General features: G+C 53.0%; 1 protein-coding gene across 2 annotated transcripts in view; it reads left to right on the top strand.

The window, feature by feature from the left end:
- Nucleotides 1–25,924, top strand: part of tnip1 (TNFAIP3 interacting protein 1) — a 29,086-nt gene extending 3,162 nt beyond the window's left edge. The window contains exons 2-5 of one of the 2 annotated variants that reach the window (XM_072512733.1): nt 9,660–9,740; nt 13,961–14,140; nt 18,138–18,222; nt 23,681–25,924. In XM_072512733.1, the coding sequence (XP_072368834.1) occupies nt 9,660–9,740; nt 13,961–14,140; nt 18,138–18,222; nt 23,681–23,718 (384 nt within the window). In that variant the 3' untranslated portion in view covers nt 23,719–25,924. The remainder of the gene's footprint in view (nt 1–9,659; nt 9,741–13,960; nt 14,141–18,137; nt 18,223–23,680) is intronic. The other variant, XM_072512735.1, reaches the window with a different exon arrangement.
- The last annotated feature ends 289 nt before the right edge of the window (nt 25,925–26,213 follow it).

Genomic DNA, 26,213 nt, shown 5'->3' with positions numbered 1-26,213 from the left:
TCTCTCTCTCTGTCATTCTCTCTCTCTGTCATTCTCACACTCTGTCATTCTCACACTCTGTCATTCTCTCACTCTGTCATTCTCTCACTCTGTCATTCTCTCACTCTGTCATTCTCTCTCTCTGTCATTCTCACACTCTGTCATTCTCTCACTCTGTCATTCTCTCTCTCTGTCATTCTCTCTCTCTGTCATTCTCTCACTCTGTCATTCTCTCTCTCTGTCATTCTCTCACTCTGTCATTCTCTCACTCTGTCATTCTCTCACTCTGTCATTCCCTCACTCTGTCATTCTCTCACTCTGTCATTCTCACACTCTGTCATTCTCACTCTGTCATTCTCACTCTGTCATTCTCACACTCTGTCATTCTCACACTCTGTCATTCTCTCACTCTGTCATTCCCTCACTCTGTCATTCTCACACTCTGTCATTCCCTCACTCTGTCATTCCCTCACTCTGTCATTCCCTCACTCTGTCATTCCCTCACTCTGTCATTCCCTCACTCTGTCATTCCCTCACTCTGTCATTCTCTCTCTCTGTCATTCTCTCACTCTGTCATTCCCTCACTCTGTCATTCTCACACTCTGTCATTCCCTCACTCTGTCATTCTCTCTCTCTGTCATTCCCTCACTCTGTCATTCCCTCACTCTGTCATTCTCACTCTCTGTCATTCTCACTCTCTGTCATTCTCACACTCTGTCATTCTCTCACTCTGTCATTCTCTCTCTCTGTCATTCTCACACTCTGTCATTCTCTCTCTCTGTCATTCTCACACTCTGTCATTCTCTCACTCTGTCATTCTCTCTCTCTGTCATTCTCACACTCTGTCATTCTCACACTCTGTCATTCTCACACTCTGTCATTCTCACTCTCTGTCATTCTCACACTCTGTCATTCTCTCACTCTGTCATTCTCACACTCTCTGTCATTCTCTCTCTCTGTCATTCTCTCACTCTGTCATTCTCTCACTCTGTCATTCTCTCTCTCTGTCATTCTCACACTCTGTCATTCTCACTCTCTGTCATTCTCTCACTCTGTCATTCTCTCACTCTGTCATTCTCACTCTCTGTCATTCTCACACTCTGTCATTCTCTCTCTCTGTCATTCTCTCACTCTGTCATTCTCACACTCTGTCATTCTCTCACTCTGTCATTCTCTCTCTCTGTCATTCTCTCACTCTGTCATTCTCACACTCTGTCATTCTCACACTCTGTCATTCTCTCACTCTGTCATTCTCTCACTCTGTCATTCCCTCACTCTGTCATTCTCTCACTCTGTCATTCTCTCACTCTGTCATTCTCTCTCTCTGTCATTCCCTCACTCTGTCATTCCCTCACTCTGTCATTCTCACTCTCTGTCATTCTCACTCTCTGTCATTCTCTCACTCTGTCATTCTCACACTCTGTCATTCTCTCACTCTGTCATTCCCTCACTCTGTCATTCTCTCACTCTGTCATTCTCTCTCTCTGTCATTCTCACACTCTGTCATTCTCTCACTCTGTCATTCTCTCACTCTGTCATTCTCTCTCTCTGTCATTCTCTCACTCTGTCATTCTCTCTCTCTGTCATTCTCTCTCTGTCATTCTCACACTCTGTCATTCTCACTCTCTGTCATTCTCACACTCTGTCATTCTCTCACTCTGTCATTCTCTCACTCTGTCATTCCCTCACTCTGTCATTCTCACACTCTGTCATTCTCACACTCTGTCATTCTCTCTCTCTGTCATTCTCTCTCTCTGTCATTCCCTCACTCTGTCATTCTCTCTCTCTGTCATTCTCACACTCTGTCATTCTCACACTCTGTCATTCTCTCACTCTGTCATTCTCTCACTCTGTCATTCTCTCTCTCTGTCATTCTCACACTCTGTCATTCTCACTCTCTGTCATTCTCACACTCTGTCATTCTCTCACTCTGTCATTCCCTCACTCTGTCATTCCCTCACTCTGTCATTCTCACTCTCTGTCATTCTCACACTCTCTGTCATTCTCACACTCTGTCATTCTCTCACTCTGTCATTCTCTCACTCTGTCATTCTCTCACTCTGTCATTCTCTCACTCTGTCATTCTCTCACTCTGTCATTCTCTCTCTCTGTCATTCTCTCTCTCTGTCATTCCCTCACTCTGTCATTCCCTCACTCTGTCATTCTCACACTCTGTCATTCTCACACTCTGTCATTCTCACACTCTGTCATTCTCACACTCTGTCATTCTCACACTCTGTCATTCTCTCACTCTGTCATTCTCTCACTCTGTCATTCTCTCTCTCTGTCATTCCCTCACTCTGTCATTCCCTCACTCTGTCATTCCCTCACTCTGTCATTCCCTCACTCTGTCATTCTCACACTCTGTCATTCTCACACTCTGTCATTCTCTCACTCTGTCATTCTCACACTGTCATTCTCACACTGTCATTCTCACACTCTGTCATTCTCACACTCTGTCATTCTCACACTCTGTCATTCTCTCACTCTGTCATTCTCTCTCTCTGTCATTCTCACACTCTGTCATTCTCTCACTCTGTCATTCTCTCACTCTGTCATTCTCACACTCTGTCATTCTCACACTCTGTCATTCTCACTCTCTGTCATTCTCACTCTCTGTCATTCTCTCACTCTGTCATTCTCTCACTCTGTCATTCTCTCACTCTGTCATTCTCACACTCTGTCATTCTCTCACTCTGTCATTCTCTCTCTCTGTCATTCTCACACTCTGTCATTCTCTCACTCTGTCATTCTCTCACTCTGTCATTCTCACACTCTGTCATTCTCACACTCTGTCATTCTCACACTCTGTCATTCTCACTCTCTGTCATTCTCACTCTCTGTCATTCTCTCACTCTGTCATTCTCTCACTCTGTCATTCTCTCACTCTGTCATTCTCACACTCTGTCATTCTCACACTCTGTCATTCTCACACTCTGTCATTCTCACTCTCTGTCATTCTCTCACTCTCTGTCATTCTCACACTCTCTGTCATTCTCACACTCTCTGTCATTCTCACACTCTGTCATTCTCACACTCTCTGTCATTCTCACACTCTGTCATTCTCACACTCTCTGTCATTCTCACACTCTGTCATTCTCACACTCTGTCATTCTCTCACTCTGTCATTCTCTCACTCTGTCATTCTCTCACTCTGTCATTCTCTCACTCTGTCATTCTCTCTCTCTGTCATTCTCTCACTCTGTCATTCTCTCACTCTCTGTCATTCTCTCACTCTGTCATTCTCTCACTCTCTGTCATTCTCACACTCTGTCATTCTCACACTCTCTGTCATTCTCACACTCTCTGTCATTCTCACACTCTCTGTCATTCTCACACTCTCTGTCATTCTCACACTCTCTGTCATTCTCACACTCTCTGTCATTCTCACATACTCTCTGTCACTCTCACACTCTCTGTCACTCTCACACTCTCTGTCACTCTCACACTCTCTGTCACTCTCACACTCTGTCACTCTCACACTCTGTCATTCTCACACTCTCTGTCACTCTCACACTCTCTGTCACTCTCACACTCTCTGTCACTCTCACACTCTCTGTCACTCTCACACTCTGTCACTCTCACACTCTGTCACTCTCACACTCTGTCACTCTCACACTCTGTCACTCTCACACTCTGTCATTCTCACACTCTCTGTCACTCTCACACTCTCTGTCACTCTCACACTCTGTCACTCTCACACTCTGTCACTCTCACACTCTGTCATTCTCACACTCTCTGTCACTCTCACACTCTCTGTCACTCTCACACTCTCTGTCACTCTCACACTCTGTCACTCTCACACTCTGTCATTCTCTCACTCTGTCATTCTCACTCTGTCATTCTCACACTCTGTCATTCTCACACTCTGTCATTCTCTCACTCTGTCATTCTCTCACTCTGTCATTCTCTCACTCTGTCATTCTCTCACTCTGTCATTCTCTCACTCTCTGTCATTCTCTCACTCTGTCATTCTCTCACTCTCTGTCATTCTCACACTCTGTCATTCTCACACTCTGTCATTCTCTCACTCTGTCATTCTCTCACTCTGTCATTCTCTCACTCTGTCATTCTCTCACTCTGTCATTCTCTCACTCTCTGTCATTCTCTCACTCTGTCATTCTCTCACTCTCTGTCATTCTCACACTCTCTGTCATTCTCACACTCTGTCATTCTCACACTCTGTCACTCTCACACTCTGTCATTCTCTCACTCTGTCATTCTCACTCTGTCATTCTCACACTCTGTCATTCTCACACTCTGTCATTCTCACACTCTGTCATTCTCTCACTCTGTCATTCTCTCACTCTGTCATTCTCTCACTCTGTCATTCTCTCACTCTGTCATTCTCTCACTCTCTGTCATTCTCTCACTCTCTGTCATTCTCTCACTCTCTGTCATTCTCACACTCTCTGTCATTCTCACTCTCTGTCATTCTCTCACTCTCTGTCATTCTCACACTCTCTGTCATTCTCACACTCTCTGTCATTCTCACACTCTCTGTCATTCTCACACTCTGTCATTCTCACACTCTGTCATTCTCACACTCTGTCATTCTCACACTCTGTCATTCTCACACTCTCTGTCATTCCCTCACTCTGTCATTCTCACACTCTGTCATTCTCTCACTCTGTCATTCTCTCACTCTCTGTCATTCTCACACTCTCTGTCATTCTCACACTCTCTGTCATTCTCACACTCTGTCATTCTCACACTCTGTCATTCTCACTCTCTGTCATTCTCACACTCTCTGTCATTCTCACACTCTCTGTCATTCTCACACTCTCTGTCATTCTCACACTCTCTGTCATTCTCACACTCTCTGTCATTCTCACACTCTCTGTCATTCTCACACACTCTGTCACTCTCACACTCTCTGTCACTCTCACACTCTCTGTCACTCTCACACTCTCTGTCACTCTCACACTCTGTCACTCTCACACTCTGTCACTCTCACACTCTGTCATTCTCTCACTCTGTCATTCTCACACTCTCTGTCACTCTCACACTCTCTGTCACTCTCGCACTCTCTGTCACTCTCACACTCTCTGTCACTCTCACACTCTCTGTCACTCTCACACTCTGTCACTCTCACACTCTGTCACTCTCACACTCTCTGTCACTCTCACACTCTGTCACTCTCACACTCTGTCACTCTCACACTCTGTCACTCTCACACTCTGTCACTCTCACACTCTGTCATTCTCACACTCTCTGTCACTCTCACACTCTCTGTCACTCTCACACTCTCTGTCACTCTCACACTCTCTGTCACTCTCACACTCTGTCACTCTCACACTCTGTCACTCTCACACTCTGTCACTCTCACACTCTGTCACTCTCACACTCTGTCACTCTCTCACACTGTCACTCTCACACTCTGTCACTCTCACACTCTGTCACTCTCACACTCTGTCACTCTCACACTCTGTCACTCTCACACTCTCTGTCATTCTCACACTCTCTGTCATTCTCACACTCTCTGTCATTCTCACACTCTGTCATTCTCACACTCTCATTCTCTTTCGCTCTCTCTCTGTCCCTCTCGCTGTGTCTGTCTGTCTCTCTATCTCTCTCTCTCTCTTGCTCTGTCTCTCTCTCTCGGCCTCTGTCCCTCTGTCACTGTGTGTGTGCGCGTCTCTCTCTCTCCCTCTCTCTCGCTGTCTCTCTCTCTAGCTGTCTCTGTCACTCTGTCTGTGTGTGTGTGTCCCTCTCTCCCACTCTCGATCACATTCTTTCTCCCTATCTACTTTGTCAATGTCCCATTGCTGAATTTCTCGATCTTTCCCCTTTTATCTTTTTTTTCCCCCATTTTTTTTCGTATTCCCCCTCGGGCAGCCTCTTTATCTTCCTTCCCCTGCTCCATCTCCGGGTTTTTCTGCTCTGGCCTCCTCCAAGAAGCATGGACGCTGACGGTGGATGAGGGCCGAGAATGGGTTCGTTGGAGCTGAGGCCAACCCAAGGCAGCGGGTGATTGGGGGGGGGGGGGGGAGTGGAAGCCGGGTTCATGGGGCGCTGCTCCGCTGTGAGGAGGGGTGGTGAGAGGGACGGAGACCCCTCTGCCGTGTTATCACGCACCGTACCAGCGGCCCCCTTCACATCTTAATTGGCACCAAATCATTGCTGCAACATTTGAGTGCCCTGTGAGCACTGCGTTAGCGAGCTGATTCTGCCGAGTTTTCATTTCTGTTCCAAACCCGTGTCCCCTGCCACGTTGACACAACACGGTGACACCGACCTCTGCGACCTCTCCCCAAATCAGGTCATAAACCTTGGAGGTTGTACCACATGACTTCCCATTTCGAAGCACCAAATCTGATCAAACATCTCCAATATGTGAGTAAACAATAGAGTTTGGGCAAACGCCAATTATTTTCAGTGACCCGGTGATTTTCATCCTCCCTCCCTGTAGTTATTCACAGCTGTGCCCACGATTTCAGCCACACAAATCCATAACTCCAGCAGCTCGTAACGATGTCTGGGTTTCAACCTGTCAACGTGCCACCCGAGTGTTTGTTCTTTAGACCTGCATTTCTGTAGCGCCCGTCATTATCTCCCAAAATGCTTGGCAGCTAATAAAAATGTTTTTTTGGAAGCGCTGTCACAGTTGTCATGTAAGGAATGTGGCAGCCAATTTGCGCACATAGAGATCCCTCAAACCGGGATGTGATGATGTAGAACATAGAACATAGAACGATACAGCGCAGTACAGGCCCTTCGGCCCACGATGTTGCACCGAAACAAAAGCCATCTAACCTACACTATGCCATTATCATCCATATGCTTATCCAATAAACTTTTAAATGCCCTCAATGTTGGCGAGTTCACTACTGTAGCAGGTAGGGCATTCCACGGCCTCACTACTCTTTGCGTAAAGAACCTACCTCTGACCTCTGTCCTATATCTATTACCCCTCAGTTTAAAGTTATGTCCCCTCGTGCCAGCCATTTCCATCCGCGGGAGAAGGCTCTCACTGTCCACCCTATCCAACCCCCTGATCATTTTGTATGCCTCTATTAAGTCTCTTAACCTTCTTCTCTCCAACGAAAACAACCTCAAGTCCATCAGCCTTTCCTCATAAGATTTTCCCTCCATACCAGGCAACATCCTGGTAAATCTCCTCTGCACCCGCTCCAAAGCCTCCACGTCCTTCCTATAATGCGGTGACCAGAACTGTACGCAATACTCCAAATGCGGCCGTACCAGAGTTCTGTGCAGCTGCAACATGACCTCCCGACTCCGGAACTCAATCCCTCTACCAATAAAGGCCAACACTCCATAGGCCTTCTTCACAACCCTATCAACCTGGGTGGCAACTTTCAGGGATCTATGTACATGGACACCTAGATCCCTCTGCTCATCCACACTTTCAAGAACTTTACCATTAGCCAAATATTCCGCATTCCTGTTATTCCTTCCAAAGTGAATCACCTCACACTTCTCTACATTAAACTCCATTTGTCACCTCTCAGCCCAGCTCTGCAGCTTATCTATATCCCTCTGTAACCTGCAACATCCTTCCACACTATCGACAACACCACCGACTTTAGTATTGTCTGCAAATTTACTCACCCACCCTACTGCGCCTTCCTCTAGGTCATTGATAAAAATGACAAACAGCAACGGCCCCAGAACAGATCCTTGTGGTACTCCACTTGTGACTGTACTCCGTTCTGAACATTTCCCATCAACCACCACCCTCTGTCTTCTTTCAGCTAGCCAATTTCTGATCCACATCTCTAAATCACCCTCAATCCCCAGCCTCCGTATTTTCTGCAATAGCCTACCGTGGGGAACCTTATCAAACGCTTTGCTGAAATCCATATTCACCACATCAACTGCTCTACCCTCATCTACCTGTTCAGTCACCTTCTCAAAGAACTCAATAAGGTTTGTGAGGCATGACCTACCCTTCACAAAGCCATGCTGACTATCCCTGATCATATTATTCCTATCTAGATGATTATAAATCTTGTCTCTTATAATCCCCTCCAAGACTTTACCCACTACAGACGTGAGGCTCACCGGTCTATAGTTGCCGGGGTTGTCTCTGCTCCCCTTTTTGAACAAAGGGACCACATTTGCTGTCCTCCAGTCCTCTGGCACTATTCCTGTAGCCAATGATGACATAAAAATCAAAGCCAAAGGTCCAGCAATCTCTTCCCTGGCCTCCCAGAGAATCCTAGGATAAATCCCATCAGGTCCCGGGGACTTATCTATTTTAAGCCTGTCCAGAATTGCCAACACCTCTTCCCTACGTACCTCAATGCCATCATCTGCTGTGCAAATCATCTGCTTTTGTGATGTTGTTTGAAGGATAAATATTGGCCAGGGCACCAGGGAGAATCTCCGCTGTCTTTGTTCAGAACAGTGTATCCGCCTGAGAGCCTTAACATCTCATCTGAAAGACAGCACCCCCCTCAGTACCCCAGCGATGGCGTCAGCCTAGATTTTCCTGCTCCAGTCTTTGGAGCGGGACTTGAACCCACGGCCTTCGGCTCCGGGTGGGAGCACTGCTACCCACTGAGCTACACTCTGCACATCTCTTCTCTTCCCAGTAATTGAGTGGGGAGCACTGACATCCCAGAACAATCACCCCCCCCCCCCCCCGGGTGAAGCACTGAGGGAGTGCTGCACTGTCAGAGGTGCTGTCTTTCAGATGTGACGTTAAACACAGGCCCTGTCTGCCCTCTCGGGTAGGCATAGAAGATCCCACAACCAGCGTTTGGAAGAAGAAGAGGAAGAATGTTCTCCCCTTTGCCCTGAACTAATATTCATCCCACAACTGACGTCACTTAAACGAAAAACAGATGCCCACTTTGCTGTGTGTGTTTGTGAGAGCTTGCTGTGCACAAATTGGCCGCCACATTACAACAGTAATTCCACTTCAGGAAGGCAGCGCTTTGTCGACTGTGAGGCACTTTGGGATTTTCCGGGGGGGGGGGTCATGAAAGGTGCTTTCGAAAAGCAGGTTTGTTCTTTCGCTCTATCCACGAGCAATGCCACGGGAGGCTCGCCAGCCGTAGCTAGTGAAGCCTTGTGATTAGGGCGGGTGGCGTAGCTTCTCGCTGCTTTGCTGCGAAGCAATTCCGCTCTCTTTCCCCCCCCCCCCCCCCCCCCCAAGGTCAGCAAACAGGTGAGTGCACAGCAGGTGAAGGAATGTTGAGGATCTGCATGACATTCTGTACGGCCTCAAATCTTCGGGTCCAACCCCACGAAGTAAACAACTCAAAAAAAAAAAAAAGAAGAGCATGCAGTGGAACACATTTGCTGTTTCTTTTGGTAAGAGGTGAAAACTAGGCGGTGAAATGTTGTGGGATGTTGCCAGTGAGTGTATCAATGCTGGGCTGCAGTGAGAGGTGATGTACCATCGTACACATTGCAGTTACTGTCCCTCCCGCTAGTCCAGGGACTAATGCCGTTTCTTCTTGATGTTGCTGCTACCTGCCTCCCCTCAATCTATCCCAATTCCCGAGGTTTGGAGTTGTTTCCCAGGTCAGCTGGCCCCGTTCCCGAGTCTTTCGCAGTCTGCACTCAGCCGTGTCTCTGTGTCGCGTGTGAAACTGATACCCCTCCCCCACCCCCGTGTGACTCTCTCCACCTTGCCTTTTCCCTGTCTCCCATGTCGGCACTGTCCCTGCTCGCAGCCGCTTACAGCTCTCTTGTCTGCTCTTTCTTAGCTGGGAATTTATCAGGAAGATTATCAGAAGGAGAAGTTGGAAAAGGAAAATATTCAGAGACTGCTGAAGCTTCAGAAACAGGTATTGTCCTCCCACTGGTGTGGGGAGCAGTCACCAAGACTGCGGCTGATAGAGGGGAACTGGGGTTCAAATTCCAAAGTGAATTTGATGACTTGAGCCACTTCGGAATAGCAGGAGGCCATACATCCCCTAAGCCAGTGTTCTTCAAACTTTTTTTCTGGGGACCCATTTTTAGCAACCGGCCAACCCTCAGGACCCACGCCGGCCGACCTTCGCGACCCACGCCGGCCGACCTTCGCGACCCACGCCGGCCGACCTTCGCGACCCACGCCGGCCGACCTTCGCGACCCACGCCGGCCGACCTTCGCGACCCACGCCGGCCGACCTTCGCGACCCACGCCGGCCGACCTGCGCGACCCACGCCGGCCGACCTGCGCGACCCACGCCGGCCGACCTGCGCGACCCACGCCGGCCGACCTGCGCGACCCACGCCGGCCGACCTGCGCGACCCACGCCGGCCGACCTGCGCGACCCACGCCGGCCGACCTGCGCGACCCACGCCGGCCGACCTGCGCGACCCACGCCGGCCGACCTGCGCGACCCACGCCGGCCGACCTGCGCGACCCACGCCGGCCGACCTGCACGACCCACGCCGGCCGACCTGCACGACCCACCATTTTCTCTACCTTGTTTGCTGCTGACAAAAATGGAGGAAATGGTATTGGGTCCCTTTGGTCCTCGTACACGCTCCTCCAATGGAACCTGTTGGGTGAAGGTGAAGCCTTCCGGTGTCGGAAAGTATGGAGTCTCCATCTGTCCAAAGTTCTGCATTTTTTTTCACGTAAAATCTTATTAAATAAAACCCCCCCCCCCGAAACTTGTAAAAAAAAAAGAGTAAAATAAATGAAAAAAAAATTAAATGAATAAAATAAATGGATAAAATGAATAAAAACCCCCAAACTTGTAAAACAAAAAGCTGCGACCGTTTAATAAACATAGCGGCCGCACTGCCCGTGCGCGCACGATCATTGGCGCACATGCGCGATGCGGCCGGATTTTTAAAAAATTGTTCGCGGCCATATTAAAGGCCGCTTGCAGCCGGCGTTATTAAAAGCCGGCTGCTGCGCGGGGATTTGCGCGATCGGGAGCGCCGCGCAGGACAGCTCCGCGACCCTCCCGACACCCGCCCGCGACCCACCGAGTTTGAAGAACACTGCCCTAAAGCTCGCTCTTCCATTATTTGTGAACAAACTCCACGTACCCATCTTTGCCCCATATCCCTATACTCCATTGGCAAATAATCTATCAATCCCAGATTTCAAATTTGCAATTGACCCAAACATGGACAAAAGAGCTGAACCCCAGAGGTGAGGTGAGAATGATTGCCTTTGGCATCAAGGCAGCATTGACCGAGTATGGCATCAAGGAGCCCTAACTAAACTGGAGTCAATGGGAATCAAGGGGAAAACTCTCCACTGGTTGGAGTCATACCCGGCACAAAGGAAGATGGTTGTGGTGGTTGGAGGTCAATCATCTCAGTCCCAGGACATTCTCAGCTTGGTGACCTAGGCCCAGCCATCTTCAGCTGCTTCATCAATGACCTTCCCTCCATCATGATGTCTTAAGATTGCACAATGTTCAGCACCATTCGTGTCCCCGTAGCTATTGAAGCAGTCCATGTCCACATGCAGAAAGACCTGGACAATATCCACGCTTGGACTGATATGTTGCAATGGCCATGACCATCTCCAACAAGAGAGAATCTAACCACCACCCTTTGACATTCAATGGCTTTACCATTGCTGAGTCCCTCACTATCAACATCCTGGGGGTTACCATTGACCAGAAACTGAACTGGACTAGCCACATTAATACTGTGGCTGCAAGAACAGATCAGAAACTGGGAATTCTGTGGCATCTAATTTGCCTCCTAACTGTCCAAAGTCTGTCCTCCATCTACAAGGCACAAGTCAGGAGTGTGATGGAATACTCTCCACTCGCCTGGGTGAGTGCAGCTCCAACAACACTCAAGAAGCTCGACACCATCCAGGACAAAGCAGCCCGCTTGATTAGCACCCCATCCACCACCTCCGACATTCAATCCCTCCACTGACCATCGAAGCACAGTGACAGCCGTGTGTACCATCTAGAGGATGCACTGCAGGAAGTTACCAAGGCTCCTTCGACAGAACCTTTTAAACCCATGTCCTCTGCTGCCTAGAAGTCAAGGGAAGCAGATAGCTGTGGACCCCACCACCTGGAGGTGGTCCCTCCAAGCCACTCACCATCCTGACTTGGAAATATATCGCTGTTCATTTACTGTCGCTGGGTCAAAACCCTGCCACTCCCTCCCTAACAGCACTGTGGGTGTACCTACACCTCGGGGGCTGCAGTGGCTCAATAAGGCAGCTCATCACCACCTTCTCAAGGGCAATTAGGGATGGGCAATAAATGCTGCCCTAGCCAGTGATGCCCACATCAAAGAATTAATAAAACCCATTGTTATTGTGAGAACCTGGTGCAAGTATCTATCACACTTTGTGAGAAAATGTTTCTCCGTTTCATTGCCAAAAGGGCTGTCTCTCTAGTTTAGATCCCTCTACACTCCGTCTCACTCTCTGTCACGTTATTTTTGGATAGATAACTGGCAGGAGAAACTTAGCGTCCATCAGAAAATTCAGAAATATGGGGCGGGATTCTCCGCAATCGGCGCGATGTCCGCCGACCGGCGCCAAAAACGGCGCGAATCAGTCCGGCATCGCGCCGCCCCAAAGGTGCGGAGCCATCCGCATCTTGAAGGGCTGAGCCCTCACCTTGAGGGGCTAGGCCCAAGCCGGGCTGATTTCCGCCCCGCCAGCTGGCGCGGAAGTGACTTTGCCGTGCGACGCATGCGCGGGAGCGTCAGCGGCCGCTCACGGCTTCCCCGCGTATGCGCAGTGGAGGGGGTCTCTTCCGCCTCCGCCATAGTGAAGACCATGGTGAAGGCAGAAGGAAAAGAGTGCCCCCCACGGCACAGGCCCGCCCGCGGATCGGTGGGCCCCGATCGCGGGCCAGGCCACCGTGGGGGCACCCCCCCGGGGCCAGATCGCCCCCCCCCCCCCCACCCAAGGACCCCGGAGCCTGCCCGCGCCGCCTTGTCCCGCCGTTCGAAAGGTGGTTCAATCCACGCCGGCTGGCGAGGGTTGACAGCGGCGGGACTTCGGCCCATCGCGGACCGGAGAATCGCCGGGGGTGGGATTCCCGCCCATTCCCGCCCCCGCCGAATCTCCGGTGGCAGAGAATTCGGGACACGGCGGGGGCGGGATTCACGCCGGCCCCCCGGCGATTCTCCGACCCGGTGGGTGGTCGGAGAATCGCGTCCATGATCCTAACGCGGTGTGAGCTGGGCAGTGTTGCTGAGAGTTTTCAGTATGAAGAGGGGGCACAGTTCTGTGAGTGTGTTTGAGATGACGCAGTTACTTAGCTACCCTGTGCTGTCAATGTTGCTCCTGTCTAAAAGTTCGCTCTTGCTAACCTGCCAGTCTATATGAGCGTTCATATTAACCTCTCTCTCCCGGTGGGAATTCTGTAGGGCAGGCCGGAATGTCGGTTTTTACAAGCCGCCCTATACTGGTTTCAGCAGGAAGTCCTGCCAGCGGGCCGGAACCGCTTCCTCGTCAGCCAAGGCTCAGGTGACAGCATCCGGGTCGGAAGGTCGTGGGTTCAAGTCCCACCAGAAACCGGAGCACGTAAAATTAGGGGGCGTCCTCCACCGTGTCCTGTCACAACATCGTTTAAAAAAATAAATAAAAATTACCTGCTCATTGACCGAAATGTTGATTTGGGGAACTTCCTGATGGACCCAGATGCTTCCAACAGTGACCGAGTTTGAAAAAAGTATTTAGCTTGTTGTGAAACCCGATGGGGCAGTTTGGGTTGGTGAAAGGTTCGAGAGAAATGAAAGTCTTTGGGTGGGATTCTCCATCCCGTCAGCCCGGTTTTCCGGTGCGGTGCGATCCGCCCCGCCAGCAGCGGGATTCTCCGTTCCCGCAGCCGGCCTGAGGGGTTCCCATTGTGGCCACCTCACTCCATCGGGAAGCCCGTGGTCTGGGTGCGCAGCCGGAGGATCCCGCAGCCGGAGGATCCCGCAGCCGGAGGATCCCGCAGCCGGAGGATCCCGCAGCTGGAGGATCCCGCAGACAGAGAATCCCGCGGTTTCTCTTTCTTGCAGCAATGAACTGTCTGGCACTGGAATCTACCTCGGAGATGGTGGAAACTCACTGACTTTGTTGTTTTCACAGGTACCAAGTGAGAGAAGATCATCGGACCCACCCCCTGGGGCACATGGGCAATACTGCCCACCACCCTACCAGCTGCAGTACCCTCCTCTCGCTCACCCTGGCGCTGTCTATGGAGGGTACGATTGGCAGATCCGCTATCCGCCAGCTGGACTAAATGCTGCACACCCGCATTACAGACCGGTATGCATGCATTACAGACCGGTACGCACGCATTACAGACCAGTACGCACGCATTACAGACCAGTACGCACGCATTACAGACCAGTACGCACGCATTACAGACCAGTACGCACGCATTACAGACCAGTACGCACGCATTACAGACCAGTACGCACGCATTACAGACCAGTACGCACGCATTACAGACCAGTACGCACGCATTACAGACCAGTACGCACGCATTACAGACCAGTACGCACGCATTACAGACCAGTACGCACGCATTACAGACCAGTACGCATATATTACAGACCAGTACGCACGCATTACAGACCAGTACGCACGCATTACAGACCAGTACGCACACATTACAGACCAGTACGCACGCATTACAGGCCGGTACACACGCATTACAGACCGGTACGCACGCATTACAGACCAGTACGCACGCATTACAGACCAGTACGCACGCATTACAGACCACTCTCTTTCTCTCTCTCCCCCCGCTCTCTCTCCCCCGCTCTCTCTCTCTCTCTCCCCCCGCTCTCTCTCTCTCCCCCCGCTCTCTCTCTCTCCCCCCGCTCTCTCTCTCTCCCCCCGCTCTCTCTCTCTCCCCCCGCTCTCTCTCTCTCCCCGCGCTCTCTCTCTCTCCCCCCGCTCTCTCTCTCTCCCCCGCTCTCTCTCTCCCCGCTCTCTCTCTCTCTCCCCGCTCTCTCTCTCTCTCTCCCCGCTCTCTCTCTCTCCCCCCGCTCTCTCTCTCTCCCCCCGCTCTCTCTCCCCCCGCTCTCTCTCTCTCCCCCCCGCTCTCTCTCTCTCTCTCCCCGCTCTCTCTCTCTCTCTCCCCGCTCTCTCTCTCTCTCCCCGCTCTCTCTCTCTCTCCCCGCTCTCTCTCTCTCCCCCCGCTCTCTCTCTCTCCCCCCGCTCTCTCTCTCTCCCCCCGCTCTCTCTCTCTCCCCCCGCTCTCTCTCTCTCCCCCCGCTCTCTCTCTCTCCCCCCGCTCTCTCTCTCTACCCCCGCTCTCTCTCTCTGCCCCCGCTCTCTCTCTCTGCCCCCGCTCTCTCTCTCTCCCCCCGCTCTCTCTCTCTCCCCCCGCTCTCTCTCTCTCCCCCCGCTCTCTCTCTCTCCCCCCGCTCTCTCTCTCTCCCCCCGCTCTCTCTCTCTCCCCCCGCTCTCTCTCTCTCCCCCCGCTCTCTCTCTCTCCCCCCGCTCTCTCTCTCTCCCCCCGCTCTCACTCTCTCCCCCGGCTCTCTCTCTCTCCCCCGGCTCTCTCTCTCTCCCCCCGCTCTCTCTCTCTCCCCCCGCTCTCTCTCTCTCCCCCCGCTCTCTCTCTCTCCCCCCGCTCTCTCTCTCACCCCCCGCTCTCTCTCTCTCCCCCCGCTCTCTCTCTCTCTCCCCCTGCTCTCTCTCTCACCCCCCCCGCTCTCTCTCTCCCCCCGCGCTCTCTCTCTCCCCCCGCGCTCTCTCTCTCCCCCCGCGCTCTCTCTCTCCCCCCGCGCTCTCTCTCTCCCCCCGCGCTCTCTCTCTCCCCCCGCGCTCTCTCTCTCCCCCCGCGCTCTCTCTCTCCCCCCGCGCTCTCTCTCTCTCCCCCGCGCTCTCTCTCTCTCCCCCGCGCTCTCTCTCTCTCCCCCGCGCTCTCTCTCTCTCCCCCGCGCTCTCTCTCTCTCCCCCGCGCTCTCTCTCTCTCCCCCGCGCTCTCTCTCTCTCCCCCGCGCTCTCTCTCTCTCCCCCGCGCTCTCTCTCTCTCCCCCGCGCTCTCTCTCTCTCCCCCGCGCTCTCTCTCTCTCCCCCGCGCTCTCTCTCTCTCCCCCGCGCTCTCTCTCTCTCCCCCGCGCTCTCTCTCTCTCCCCCGCGCTCTCTCTCTCTCCCCCGCGCTCTCTCTCTCTCCCCCGCGCTCTCTCTCTCTCCCCCGCGCTCTCTCTCTCTCCCCCGCGCTCTCTCTCTCTCCCCCGCGCTCTCTCTCTCTCCCCCGCGCTCTCTCTCTCTCCCCCGCGCTCTCTCTCTCTCCCCCGCGCTCTCTCTCTCTCCCCCGCGCTCTCTCTCTCTCCCCCGCGCTCTCTCTCTCTCCCCCGCGCTCTCTCTCTCTCCCCCGCGCTCTCTCTCTCTCCCTCTCCCCCGCGCTCTCTCTCTCTCCCCCGCGCTCTCTCTCTCTCCCCCGCGCTCTCACTCTCTCCCCCGCGCTCTCACTCTCTCCCCCGCGCTCTCTCTCTCTCCCCCGCGCTCTCTCTCTCTCCCCCGCGCTCTCTCTCTCTCCCCCGCGCTCTCTCTCTCTCCCCCGCGCTCTCTCTCTCTCCCCCGCGCTCTCTCTCTCTCCCCCGCGCTCTCTCTCTCTCCCCCGCGCTCTCTCTCTCTCCCCCGCGCTCTCTCTCTCTCCCCCGCGCTCTCTCTCTCTCCCCCGCGCTCTCTCTCTCTCCCCCGCGCTCTCTCTCTCTCCCCCGCGCTCTCTCTCTCTCCCCCGCGCTCTCTCTCTCTCCCCCGCGCTCTCTCTCTCTCTCCCCCGCGCTCTCTCTCTCTCTCCCCCGCGCTCTCTCTCTCTCCCCCGCGCTCTCTCTCTCTCCCCCGCGCTCTCTCTCTCTCCCCCGCGCTCTCTCTCTCTCCCCCGCGCTCTCTCTCTCTCCCCCGCGCTCTCTCTCTCTCCCCCGCGCTCTCTCTCTCTCTCCCCCCGCGCTCTCTCTCTCTCCCCCGCGCTCTCTCTCTCCCCCGCGCTCTCTCTCTCTCCCCCGCGCTCTCTCTCTCTCCCCCGCGCTCTCTCTCTCTCCCCCGCGCTCTCTCTCTCTCCCCCGCGCTCTCTCTCTCTCCCCCGCGCTCTCTCTCTCTCCCCCGCGCTCTCTCTCTCTCCCCCGCGCTCTCTCTCTCTCCCCCGCGCTCTCTCTCTCTCCCCCGCGCTCTCTCTCTCTCCCCCGCGCTCTCTCTCTCTCCCCCGCGCTCTCTCTCTCTCCCCCGCGCTCTCTCTCTCTCCCCCGCGCTCTCTCTCTCTCCCCCGCGCTCTCTCTCTCTCCCCCGCGCTCTCTCTCTCTCCCCCGCGCTCTCTCTCTCTCCCCCGCGCTCTCTCTCTCTCCCCGCGCTCTCTCTCTCTCCCCCGCGCTCTCTCTCTCTCCCCCGCGCTCTCTCTCTCTCCCCCGCGCTCTCTCTCTCTCCCCCGCGCGCTCTCTCTCTCCCCCGCGCTCTCTCTCTCTCCCCCGCGCTCTCTCTCTCTCTCCCCCGCGCTCTCTCTCTCTCTCCCCCGCGCTCTCTCTCTCTCCCCCGCGCTCTCTCTCTCTCCCCCGCGCTCTCTCTCTCTCCCCTGCGCTCTCTCTCTCTCTCCCCCGCGCTCTCTCTCTCTCTCCCCCGCGCTCTCTCTCTCCGCCCCCCCCCGCTCTCTCTCTCTCCGCCCCCCCCGCTCTCTCTCTCTCCGCCCCCCCCGCTCTCTCTCTCTCCGCCCCCCCCGCTCTCTCTCTCTCCGCCTCCCCCGCTCTCTCTCTCTCCGCCTCCCCCCGCTCTCTCTCTCTCCGCCTCCCCCCGCTCTCTCTCTCTCCGCCTCCCCCCGCTCTCTCTCTCTCCGCCTCCCCCCGCTCTCTCTCTCTCCGCCTCCCCCCGCTCTCTCTCTCTCCGCCTCCCCCCGCTCTCTCTCTCTCCGCCTCCCCCCGCGCGCTCTCTCTCCGCCTCCCCCCGCGCGCTCTCTCTCCCCCCCTCCCCCTGCGGCCCTCCCTCTCTCCCCCCTCCCTCTCTCCCCCTCCCTCTCTCCCCCTCCCTCTCTCCCCCTCCCTCTCTCCCCCTCCCTCTCTCCCCCTCCCTCTCTCCGCCCCCCCGCTCTCTCTCTCTCTCTCTCTCTCTCTCCGCCCCCCCGCGCTCTCTCTCTCTCCGACCCCCCTGCTCTCTCTCTCTCTCTCTCTCTCTCTCCCCCCCTCTCTCTCCCCCCCCCCCCCCCCCTGCTCTCTCTCTCTCTCTCTCCCCCACCCGCTCTCTCTCTCTCACCCCTTTCCCTTTTGAGCATTTCCCGATATTACCGTTAATTTACCTTTTCCTTCCATCCCAATCCCAGTCGGAGGGGGCATGGAACGCTCCGTACCCCGCCGCGCGGAGTCAGCACGCTGCCGAGCCAGACTGGCCCAAGGCCGACAGTAAAGGTGAGCCGAATTTCAGCTTCATTTTAACAGCCTGTGGATGGAGCTCAACTCCCAACGCTACCCCTCAGTTCACTGAGGGAGTGCTGCACTGTGAGAGGGTCAGCATTGAGGGAGTGCTGCACTGTCCGAGGGTCAGTACTGAGGGAGTGCTGCACTGTCCGAGGGTCAGTACTGAGGGAGTGCTGCTCTGTGAGAGGGGCAGCACTGAGGGAGTGCCGCACTGTCAGAGGGTCAGTACTGAGGGAGTGCTCCACTGTCAGTGGGTCAGTACTGAGGGAGTGCTGCACTGTCAGAGGGTCAGTACTGAGGGAGTGCTGCACTGTCAGAGGGTCAGTACTGAGGGAGTGCCGCACTGTCCGAGGGTCAGTACTGAGGGAGTGCTCCACTGTCAGTGGGTCAGTACTGAGGGAGCTCCGCACTGTCAGAGGGTCAGTACTGAGGGAGTGCTGCACTGTCAGAGGGTCAGTACTGAGGGAGTGCTGCACTGTCAGAATGTCAGTACTGAGGGAGTACTGCACTGTCAGAGGGTCAGTACTGAGGGAGTGCTGCACTGTCAGAATGTCAGTACTGAGGGAGTACTGCACTGTTAGAGGGTCAGATCTGAGGGAGTGCTGCACTGTCAGAGGGTCACTCCTGAGGGAGTGCTGCACTGTCAGAGGGTCAGTACTGAGAGAGTGCTGCACTGTCAGAGGGTCAGTACTGAGGGAGTGCTGCACTGTCAGAGGGTCAGTACTGAGGGAGTGCTGCACTATCAGAGGGTCACTCCTGAGGGAGTGCTGCACTGTCAGAGGGTCAGTACTGAGGGAGTGCCGCACTGTTGGAGGGTCAGTACTGAGGGAGTGCTGCACTGTCAGAGGGTCAGTACTGAGGGAGTGCTGCACTGTCAGAGGGTCACTACTGAGGGAGTGCTGCACTGTCAGAGGGTCAGTACTGAGGGAGTGCTGCACTGTCAGAGGGTCAGTACTGACGGTGTACATACGCTCTCAGAGTAACGTCGAGGGAGTGCTGTTCTGTCGGTTAGGTGGGTGCTGAGAGAGTGACGCACTGTCGGAGCTGCCATCCTTGGGTATGAGGTTGAGGTGACCTGTTTGGGTGAATGATAAAGATCCTGTGGGATTATTGTGTAAGAAAATCTCTCCTGGTACCTGGAGAGATTTATCCCTCAATCAGCATCAGAGAAAAGCAAAATGCTGCAGCTGCTGGCGGATCTGAAATAAAATCCGAAACGTCTGGATAAACTCAGCAGCCCTAGCAGAAGCAGTGGAGAGAGCGAGGGAGAAGCTGATCAACGTTTCGAGTCCAGTGTGACTCTTTGGAAATGAAGAAGAGACTTTTTGACTTTGGAATGTTAGCTCTGCCGTGAATTTTCTCTCCATTGGACGGCTGCTCCTAGCGGCCTGGAATCGGGTGGGAAAGACCTTCCTGGTTGCGGGGTCAGCCCCGGAGGGCACATTTCGCACTGACTGGCCAATTAACCATGATCCAACGTGAAATGCGCTCTGTGAAAGGTTGAGGGCTGCTGTGGAGGACGGAGGTTGGGGTAGGGGGGCGGTTTCTGGCTGGCGTTTGCAGGGTCGCAGCTGTCTCGGGGAGCTGCTGGCTCGTGAAGATTAAAAATCCACGTTTTATTTGAGCCCTGACAGTTCGTCCCGCCCTGGATCGAGGTCGCTCCTTAAACGCAGAGGCCACCTTGCCAATTGCCCCATCCGCAGACGGGCAGGTGGCATTCTAACTAAATTGGTTTCATGATTGTTGGCGGGCACCTTTCCGACTCCACCAGCTGGCCAGAATATCGGGCGCGGGCTCGATGGCCTCTGGGCACACACCTGATGCCTTCAGGCCCAGTTTTCTGCTCTTCCACGTCGGGCGTGACCCTGACCTTTACGCGCAATATTCTGCCCTCGGTTTCCCCCTCCACAGATGTCTCCAGACCTGCTGAGTTTTCCCAGCGTTTTGTTTGTATTTCTTACAAATCGGTGCTTCAAAGCAGCTGGGTAATGTCACCCACATCAAACCTCCCGACTCGCTGATCGAGAAGTGGACGGAATGAATTTTTACAGTTATTGATTGCTCAGGAGCCGAAGCTGGCCGAGGGAACAAACCAGCAGCACGGAGCTCCAGACAGGCGAAACAGAATGCTGACTGCACTTTCAAACTGATTCATGTGAGCTGCAGTGTTGTTGGTGATGTAAAGTCGTCAATCAGCCCGTTTCCTTCTAGATGACCCTATCGTCTCTGGCAGGTCACAGTGTTACATTAACCACACAAAGGATTCCTTTTTTTACAATTCCCTGCACCACTAATAATAATCTTTATTGTAACCGTGCATAGTTTAATCTGTCATAATTCACGTGTGCGCAAACACACTCACTCTGACTCACACATGCACACAGACACTCCGAGAGAGTAACACACTAGAGTAACACACAGACAGACTCGTTCGCTCACTCACTCACTCACACACACACACAGGCAGTCCGAGAGAGTAACTCACAGACACAGACACACGCTCACACAGTCTCTCACACACTCACTCTCTCGCACACACACACACTCACACTCACACACACACACTCACACATACAGGCACTCTGAGAGTCACACACTCGCACTCACGTGCGCACACACTCACTCACATACACACACACACACACAGTCTGAAACAGTAACACTCACACACAAACTCATAAACTCACACGCACAGGCAGACCCGCACACACACTTCAAGAGAGTGACACACACAGGCAGAGAGCCGCACACAAACACGTGAACAGAGGGTGAGAGAGACTCACAATTAGACATGTGCAGAGAGACACACGCAAACACATGTGCACACACGCACACACTTGCGCACACACACAGCGAGTCACATACAGACATGCAGAGAGAGAAAATAAAACGTGCGAGGGAGAGAGAGAGATGAACACAGACTCACAGAAAGAGCACGCACACAGACACGTGCGCACAGACACACAAGTGCGCAGACACACGTGTGCACAGACATACGTGCACACAGACACACATGCACAAACACGTGGCATCACAGAGATTGCATTTCTGTAGCACCTTTCTCATCTTGTTCGAACCTCCACTGGTCTAAGCTCCTGTGTGAGAGGCACAGTCTTGAACCATTACTGTTTGAGTTGAGGCCACTGCTCCCGGCCCAGCTGCCCTCCAGTCAAACCGTGTAGCTCCGAAAGAGGCCGTTCAGCCCATTATATCGGTGCTGGCCCTTCAAAATAGCTCTTCAATTAGTCCTACTCGCAGGAGGTAAGATTTAAACCCTCTTGAAGCTGGTTAGAGCCACGGGTACCAGGCCTGGTGAACTTGCAGATGGGAGCCTGGGAACTCGGAACATCTGAATTCTACGCACAAGCAACGCATTAGCCGATGCGAAGATTTGCCTCGCTGTTGAGGAACGCAGAGCTCTTTTCTCTGGGGGTGACCCGAGAAAGATCATTAAAAGCCTGAGGGGTTTATTGGGCAGATATAGAGAAAGGGCGGAGGTGTCGCGCCGTTCCGCCAACGGGGTTTTCTGGTAACCCCCCCCCCCCGCAGGCTTCTCAACGGCCCCACAGGCGAGGAACGTCCATCGCCATCGACCCCGGAGGTTGACGAGCCGCCTCCGGCGAGGGAAACCCGCCCTCGGATGTGTTTGCACTTATGGAGATAAATCAGAAGCTGGAGGCCAGGAGCGGAAATAATCCCGAATAAATCCCATGGAGAATTCCGGAGAAATGTCTTGAACGACGAGAATGTGGAACTCACCAACACGGAGTGGCCAGAGTGAGTAGTATGGGTTGTTATGGGCCAGGGTTTAGAGAACCCCAAAGTGTAGCATGGAGTTCACCTGACCCACAACTTTTAATAGATTGTGGTATGGGGAGCACACGGCCCACTCTACAGGTGTGGTGCAGCAGAAATGGAAAAGTATTTTTTAAAGCAAAATAATGTTTATTCTATGAACTCAAGTTAACCTTTTTAAAACATACAGTAAACATCTTAGCAACCATCAATTCAAATACAACCCCCAAAGAATATAACACTAAGTAATCCTTAATAACTTTCCAGACAAAAGAAACACCTTTTAACAGAAGCACATTAGGTTTACATTCACTACTGAGAACCTTTATAATTCTGAATTCACCAGATGATCAAGAGATAGTCTTTTGATAGCAGAGAGATCAACAGTACGCCTGCTCTGTCTGGCTTCAGCTCCAACACTTAAAACGAAACTAAAACACACCCTGCGACAAACAGCCTAAAACGAAAGTAAAAAGCTGACAGACATCCCAGCTCCACCCACTCTCTGACATCACTGCAGTAGTAAACACCCATTTCTTAAAGGTACTCTCACTACAGATATTTATATACACACCCATTTATAAACACCTATTTCTTAAAGGTACTCTCACATGACAGGGTGCATCTGAAGGGAAGCCTGTCGCTAGGGAGGGTGACAAAATAGAAGGTTCCCATTATTAAAATCCCTTAAAAACACCACAGTTCGGCACCTGAGGCTGGATTCTCTGACCCGCCACGCCACATTTCTTGTTGACCCCGCCGGTGGGACGCTCCGTTACGCTGGCCGATCAATGGGGTTTCCCACTGTGGGTCTTATGGTCTTATAGATAGGTTCTTGATTAATAAGGGGATCAGGGGTTATGGGGAGAAGGCAGGAGAATGGGGATGAGAAAATAGCAGCCATGATTGAATGGCGGAGCAGACTCGATGGGCCGAGTGGCCTGATTCTGCTCCTGTGTCTAATGGCAGCCTCACACCGTCGGGAAACCCCCTAGCTGCCGGCAAAACGGAGCATCCCGCCGGCGGAGAATCCAGCTCCTGAAGGGAGGTCAGTTTAACGAGGAGGTTGGAGCAGTTGGAATCGGAACTCCTTGCGGACGAGTTGACTGAGGGGAGATTTAAGATGCGCTCCAAGTTATTCAGGGTTTGGGAGAAAACCGAGAGGGACAGTGTCCTCTGACAAGTGGGTCAGAAACCGGAGTGAGTTGATTGGAAATGGAAACAAGGAGAAATTTCTGCTCCCGAGAGTTGTAAAGATCTGGAATGCGCTGTCTGGAAGTATCGCCGAGAGAGATTTGGCAAGTCAGTTAACTTGCAGGGGTCATTTGCAGGCAAACTAAATTGGATTGCTCTTTCCGAGGGTGGGAAGGTGCCAGAATGGTCACCTTCTGTGTTGTCTGATTTAAATGTTAGTCAGTGGGGGAATTAAGGCTGATGGAGATCAGGCAGAAAAGTGGACTGAATGAGTGTTCGATCAGCCATGGTCTTATTACATGGTGGAACAGTCTGGAAGGGCTCGCTGGCCGACCCAATTTCTATTTCTCATGGTCTTACGATTCTGAAATTCTGAATGCCATCGTGGACTCTTCCTGTGCCATAGATTCTCGGCAATTCTACGCACTAATGGACTGATTTGATTTCCTCCTCTTGTCAGAACCGACCTCTCCTGGGCTTGGCAAAGGGCAGCACTGAGGAACGAGGACTCCAGTTTTATCTGACGAGAGCGGTGGAACTTTCCGAGTGATTTCTGACGTCCCAGCGCAGCGAGGCGTTGCGTTCCGTCCCCGCGTAGTGGTCTGCACAGGCGTCTCAATTTGAGGTTGTGTTTATGATGCATTCTGTGTCTTGTATATATCACTGGATGCCAGGTGGGTTGAATTGGGGGTGTGGGGGTGGAATGATCCTTGGTTGGTGGTGGGGGGGGGGGGGGGTGCTGCCAGACTTCCATCTTGTTTTCTGCATTACTGCATTCGCTCTGTTCAAATCCCTATCGCCTGTCCCACAACGAACCCGCTGCATTTGACTTCCGGACACTTGGGTGTGAAAAATGCCGGAATATTCTCCCAGCATTTTAAAGAAGCCCCTAATTACCAGCATAGCTAACACCGTGCAAGACCGTTTACTTTCCAGACGCTGTTCCTCCGAGCAGTCAACACGTCAGATGATGAGGAGTGGACATGAGGGGCCGAATGGCCTTTTCCCCATGCTATCCCCCAGTGTTCCTTACAAAGTTTTTTTAGAATGGTTAGTGTGGAAGTCTGAGAGCACATGATTACAAGGTGGTCATGTTTAGGGGAAGGGTGATTTAATGATCAACAAAATATTTAAAACATTTTGTTTTAAAACCAAACCCTCCAAGGAGTAGACGCCGGGTCCATCACATTTGTTTTAACTGGAGGATAACTTGATGGGAATTTCTGCTCAAACGTCCAGCGATGGGAGTAGCGTGTCGCTTTGTCCCTTCCCTAGTCTATCCTTCCGGAGTTTAGCAACCTCCCCCCCCCCCCCCCCCCCCCCCCCCCCAAACCAAAAACACCCTGTGAAACCCGCCCCCTCCCCGGCAAGTACCTACTCCCTCATCCCATGACCTCATCGCCCTCTTGAGTTCATAAATGCCCACTTGATGACCGCGCCCCCCCCCCCACCCCACCTCCATCCTTCTGTCCAAACCTGTTGCAGTGCCTCACGTTGCGCACCTTCAACCTCGGCTGCTTATGTCAAACTTTTAATAAGTCGGAAATCTGCAGATATGGTTGTATATTCATTCACCCACATCCCTTACCCACTTAACACTCAATGCCCCACCTCCAACCATCCCTTCACTGACACCCCTGACTCTAAATCCTCTCCCCCTCCCCTTTACGTCTGTGGTCTGTTAATGTGCGGAGATTAAAATCCACAACCACTTTGTAAAGGAAATGGACCAAAGACCAGAGAATGAGACTGAATTGGCATCTCTTTCAGAGAGAGGGTACAATGGGGATGGGCCGAATGGTCACCCTCCTGTGCTGTGCGGTGATGCTACGATTCTATCCTGCTCCTCCCCCGCTGTAATGTGTTTATCCTTCAGTCGCACTGCTTTACAAAGGTGGGAGATCTGGTCACGTTGCAGTCTGTGGGATTTTGCTGTGTGCATAATGACTGGGTTAGCTGCAAAGCACTCGTGTGTGTGTGTGTGTGTCTGTGTGTGTGTGTGTCTGTGTGTGTGTGTGTCTGTGTGTGTGTGTGTCTGTGTGTGTGTGTGTCTGTGTGTGTGTGTGTCTGTGTGTGTGTGTGTGTGTGTCTGTGTGTGTGTGTGTCTGTGTGTGTGTGTGTCTGTGTGTGTGTGTGTCTGTGTGTGTCTGTGTCTGTCTGTGTGTGTGTCTGTGTGTGTGTCTGTGTGTGTGTCTGTGTGTGTGTGTGTGTCTGTGTCTGTCTGTGTGTGTGTCTGTGTGTGTGTCTGTGTGTGTGTCTGTGTGTGTGTCTGTGTGTGTGTCTGTGTGTGTGTCTGTGTGTGTGTGTGTGTGTGTCTGTGTGTGTGCCTGTGTGTGTGTGTGTCTCTGTGTGTGTGTCTCTGTCTCTGTGTGTGTGTGTGTGTCTCTGTGTGTGTGTGTGTGTCTCTGTGTGTGTGTGTGTGTCTCTGTGTGTGTCTCTGTGTGTGTCTCTGTGTGTGTCTCTGTGTGTGTCTCTGTGTGTGTCTCTGTGTGTGTCTCTGTGTGTGTCTCTGTGTGTGTCTCTGTGTGTGTCTCTGTGTGTGTCTCTGTGTGTGTCTCTGTGTGTCTCCAGTGGGGCAGTTCTAGGTGTGTGAGTGTGATGGGCATCACCTCGGGGGCAACTGTATGGGCCGTGAGGTCACAGGTTTTCTTCCCATGATTGTTGAGTGCAGCATTTTGATGTCTTCTAATAAACCATGATTGAATGTGGTGTCTGTTTCTTTTCCTGGGAACTGAGAAACGAGTTTGTTAATTATTTGTGTAAAGCCGTGTGGAATGGTACTGGGGAACTCTTGTACCCAGTCTTCACCTGGGCCACTCGACCGGGTAGGCCTAAAGGTTTGATTCATAGGATCATAGAATTTACAGTGCAGAAGGAGGCCATTCGGCCCATCAAGCCTGCACCAGGCCTTGGGAAAAAGCACTAAGCCCACACCTCCACCCTATCCCCCCTAACCCCACCTAACCTTTTGGACACTAAGGGCAATTTATCAT

The sequence above is a fragment of the Scyliorhinus torazame genome, chromosome 7, assembly GCF_047496885.1.
Source record: "Scyliorhinus torazame isolate Kashiwa2021f chromosome 7, sScyTor2.1, whole genome shotgun sequence".
NCBI classification, from domain to species: domain Eukaryota; kingdom Metazoa; phylum Chordata; class Chondrichthyes; order Carcharhiniformes; family Scyliorhinidae; genus Scyliorhinus; species Scyliorhinus torazame.
Note: the sequence above shows the minus strand (reverse complement) of the source record. Positions and strands in the feature narration are given on the sequence as shown.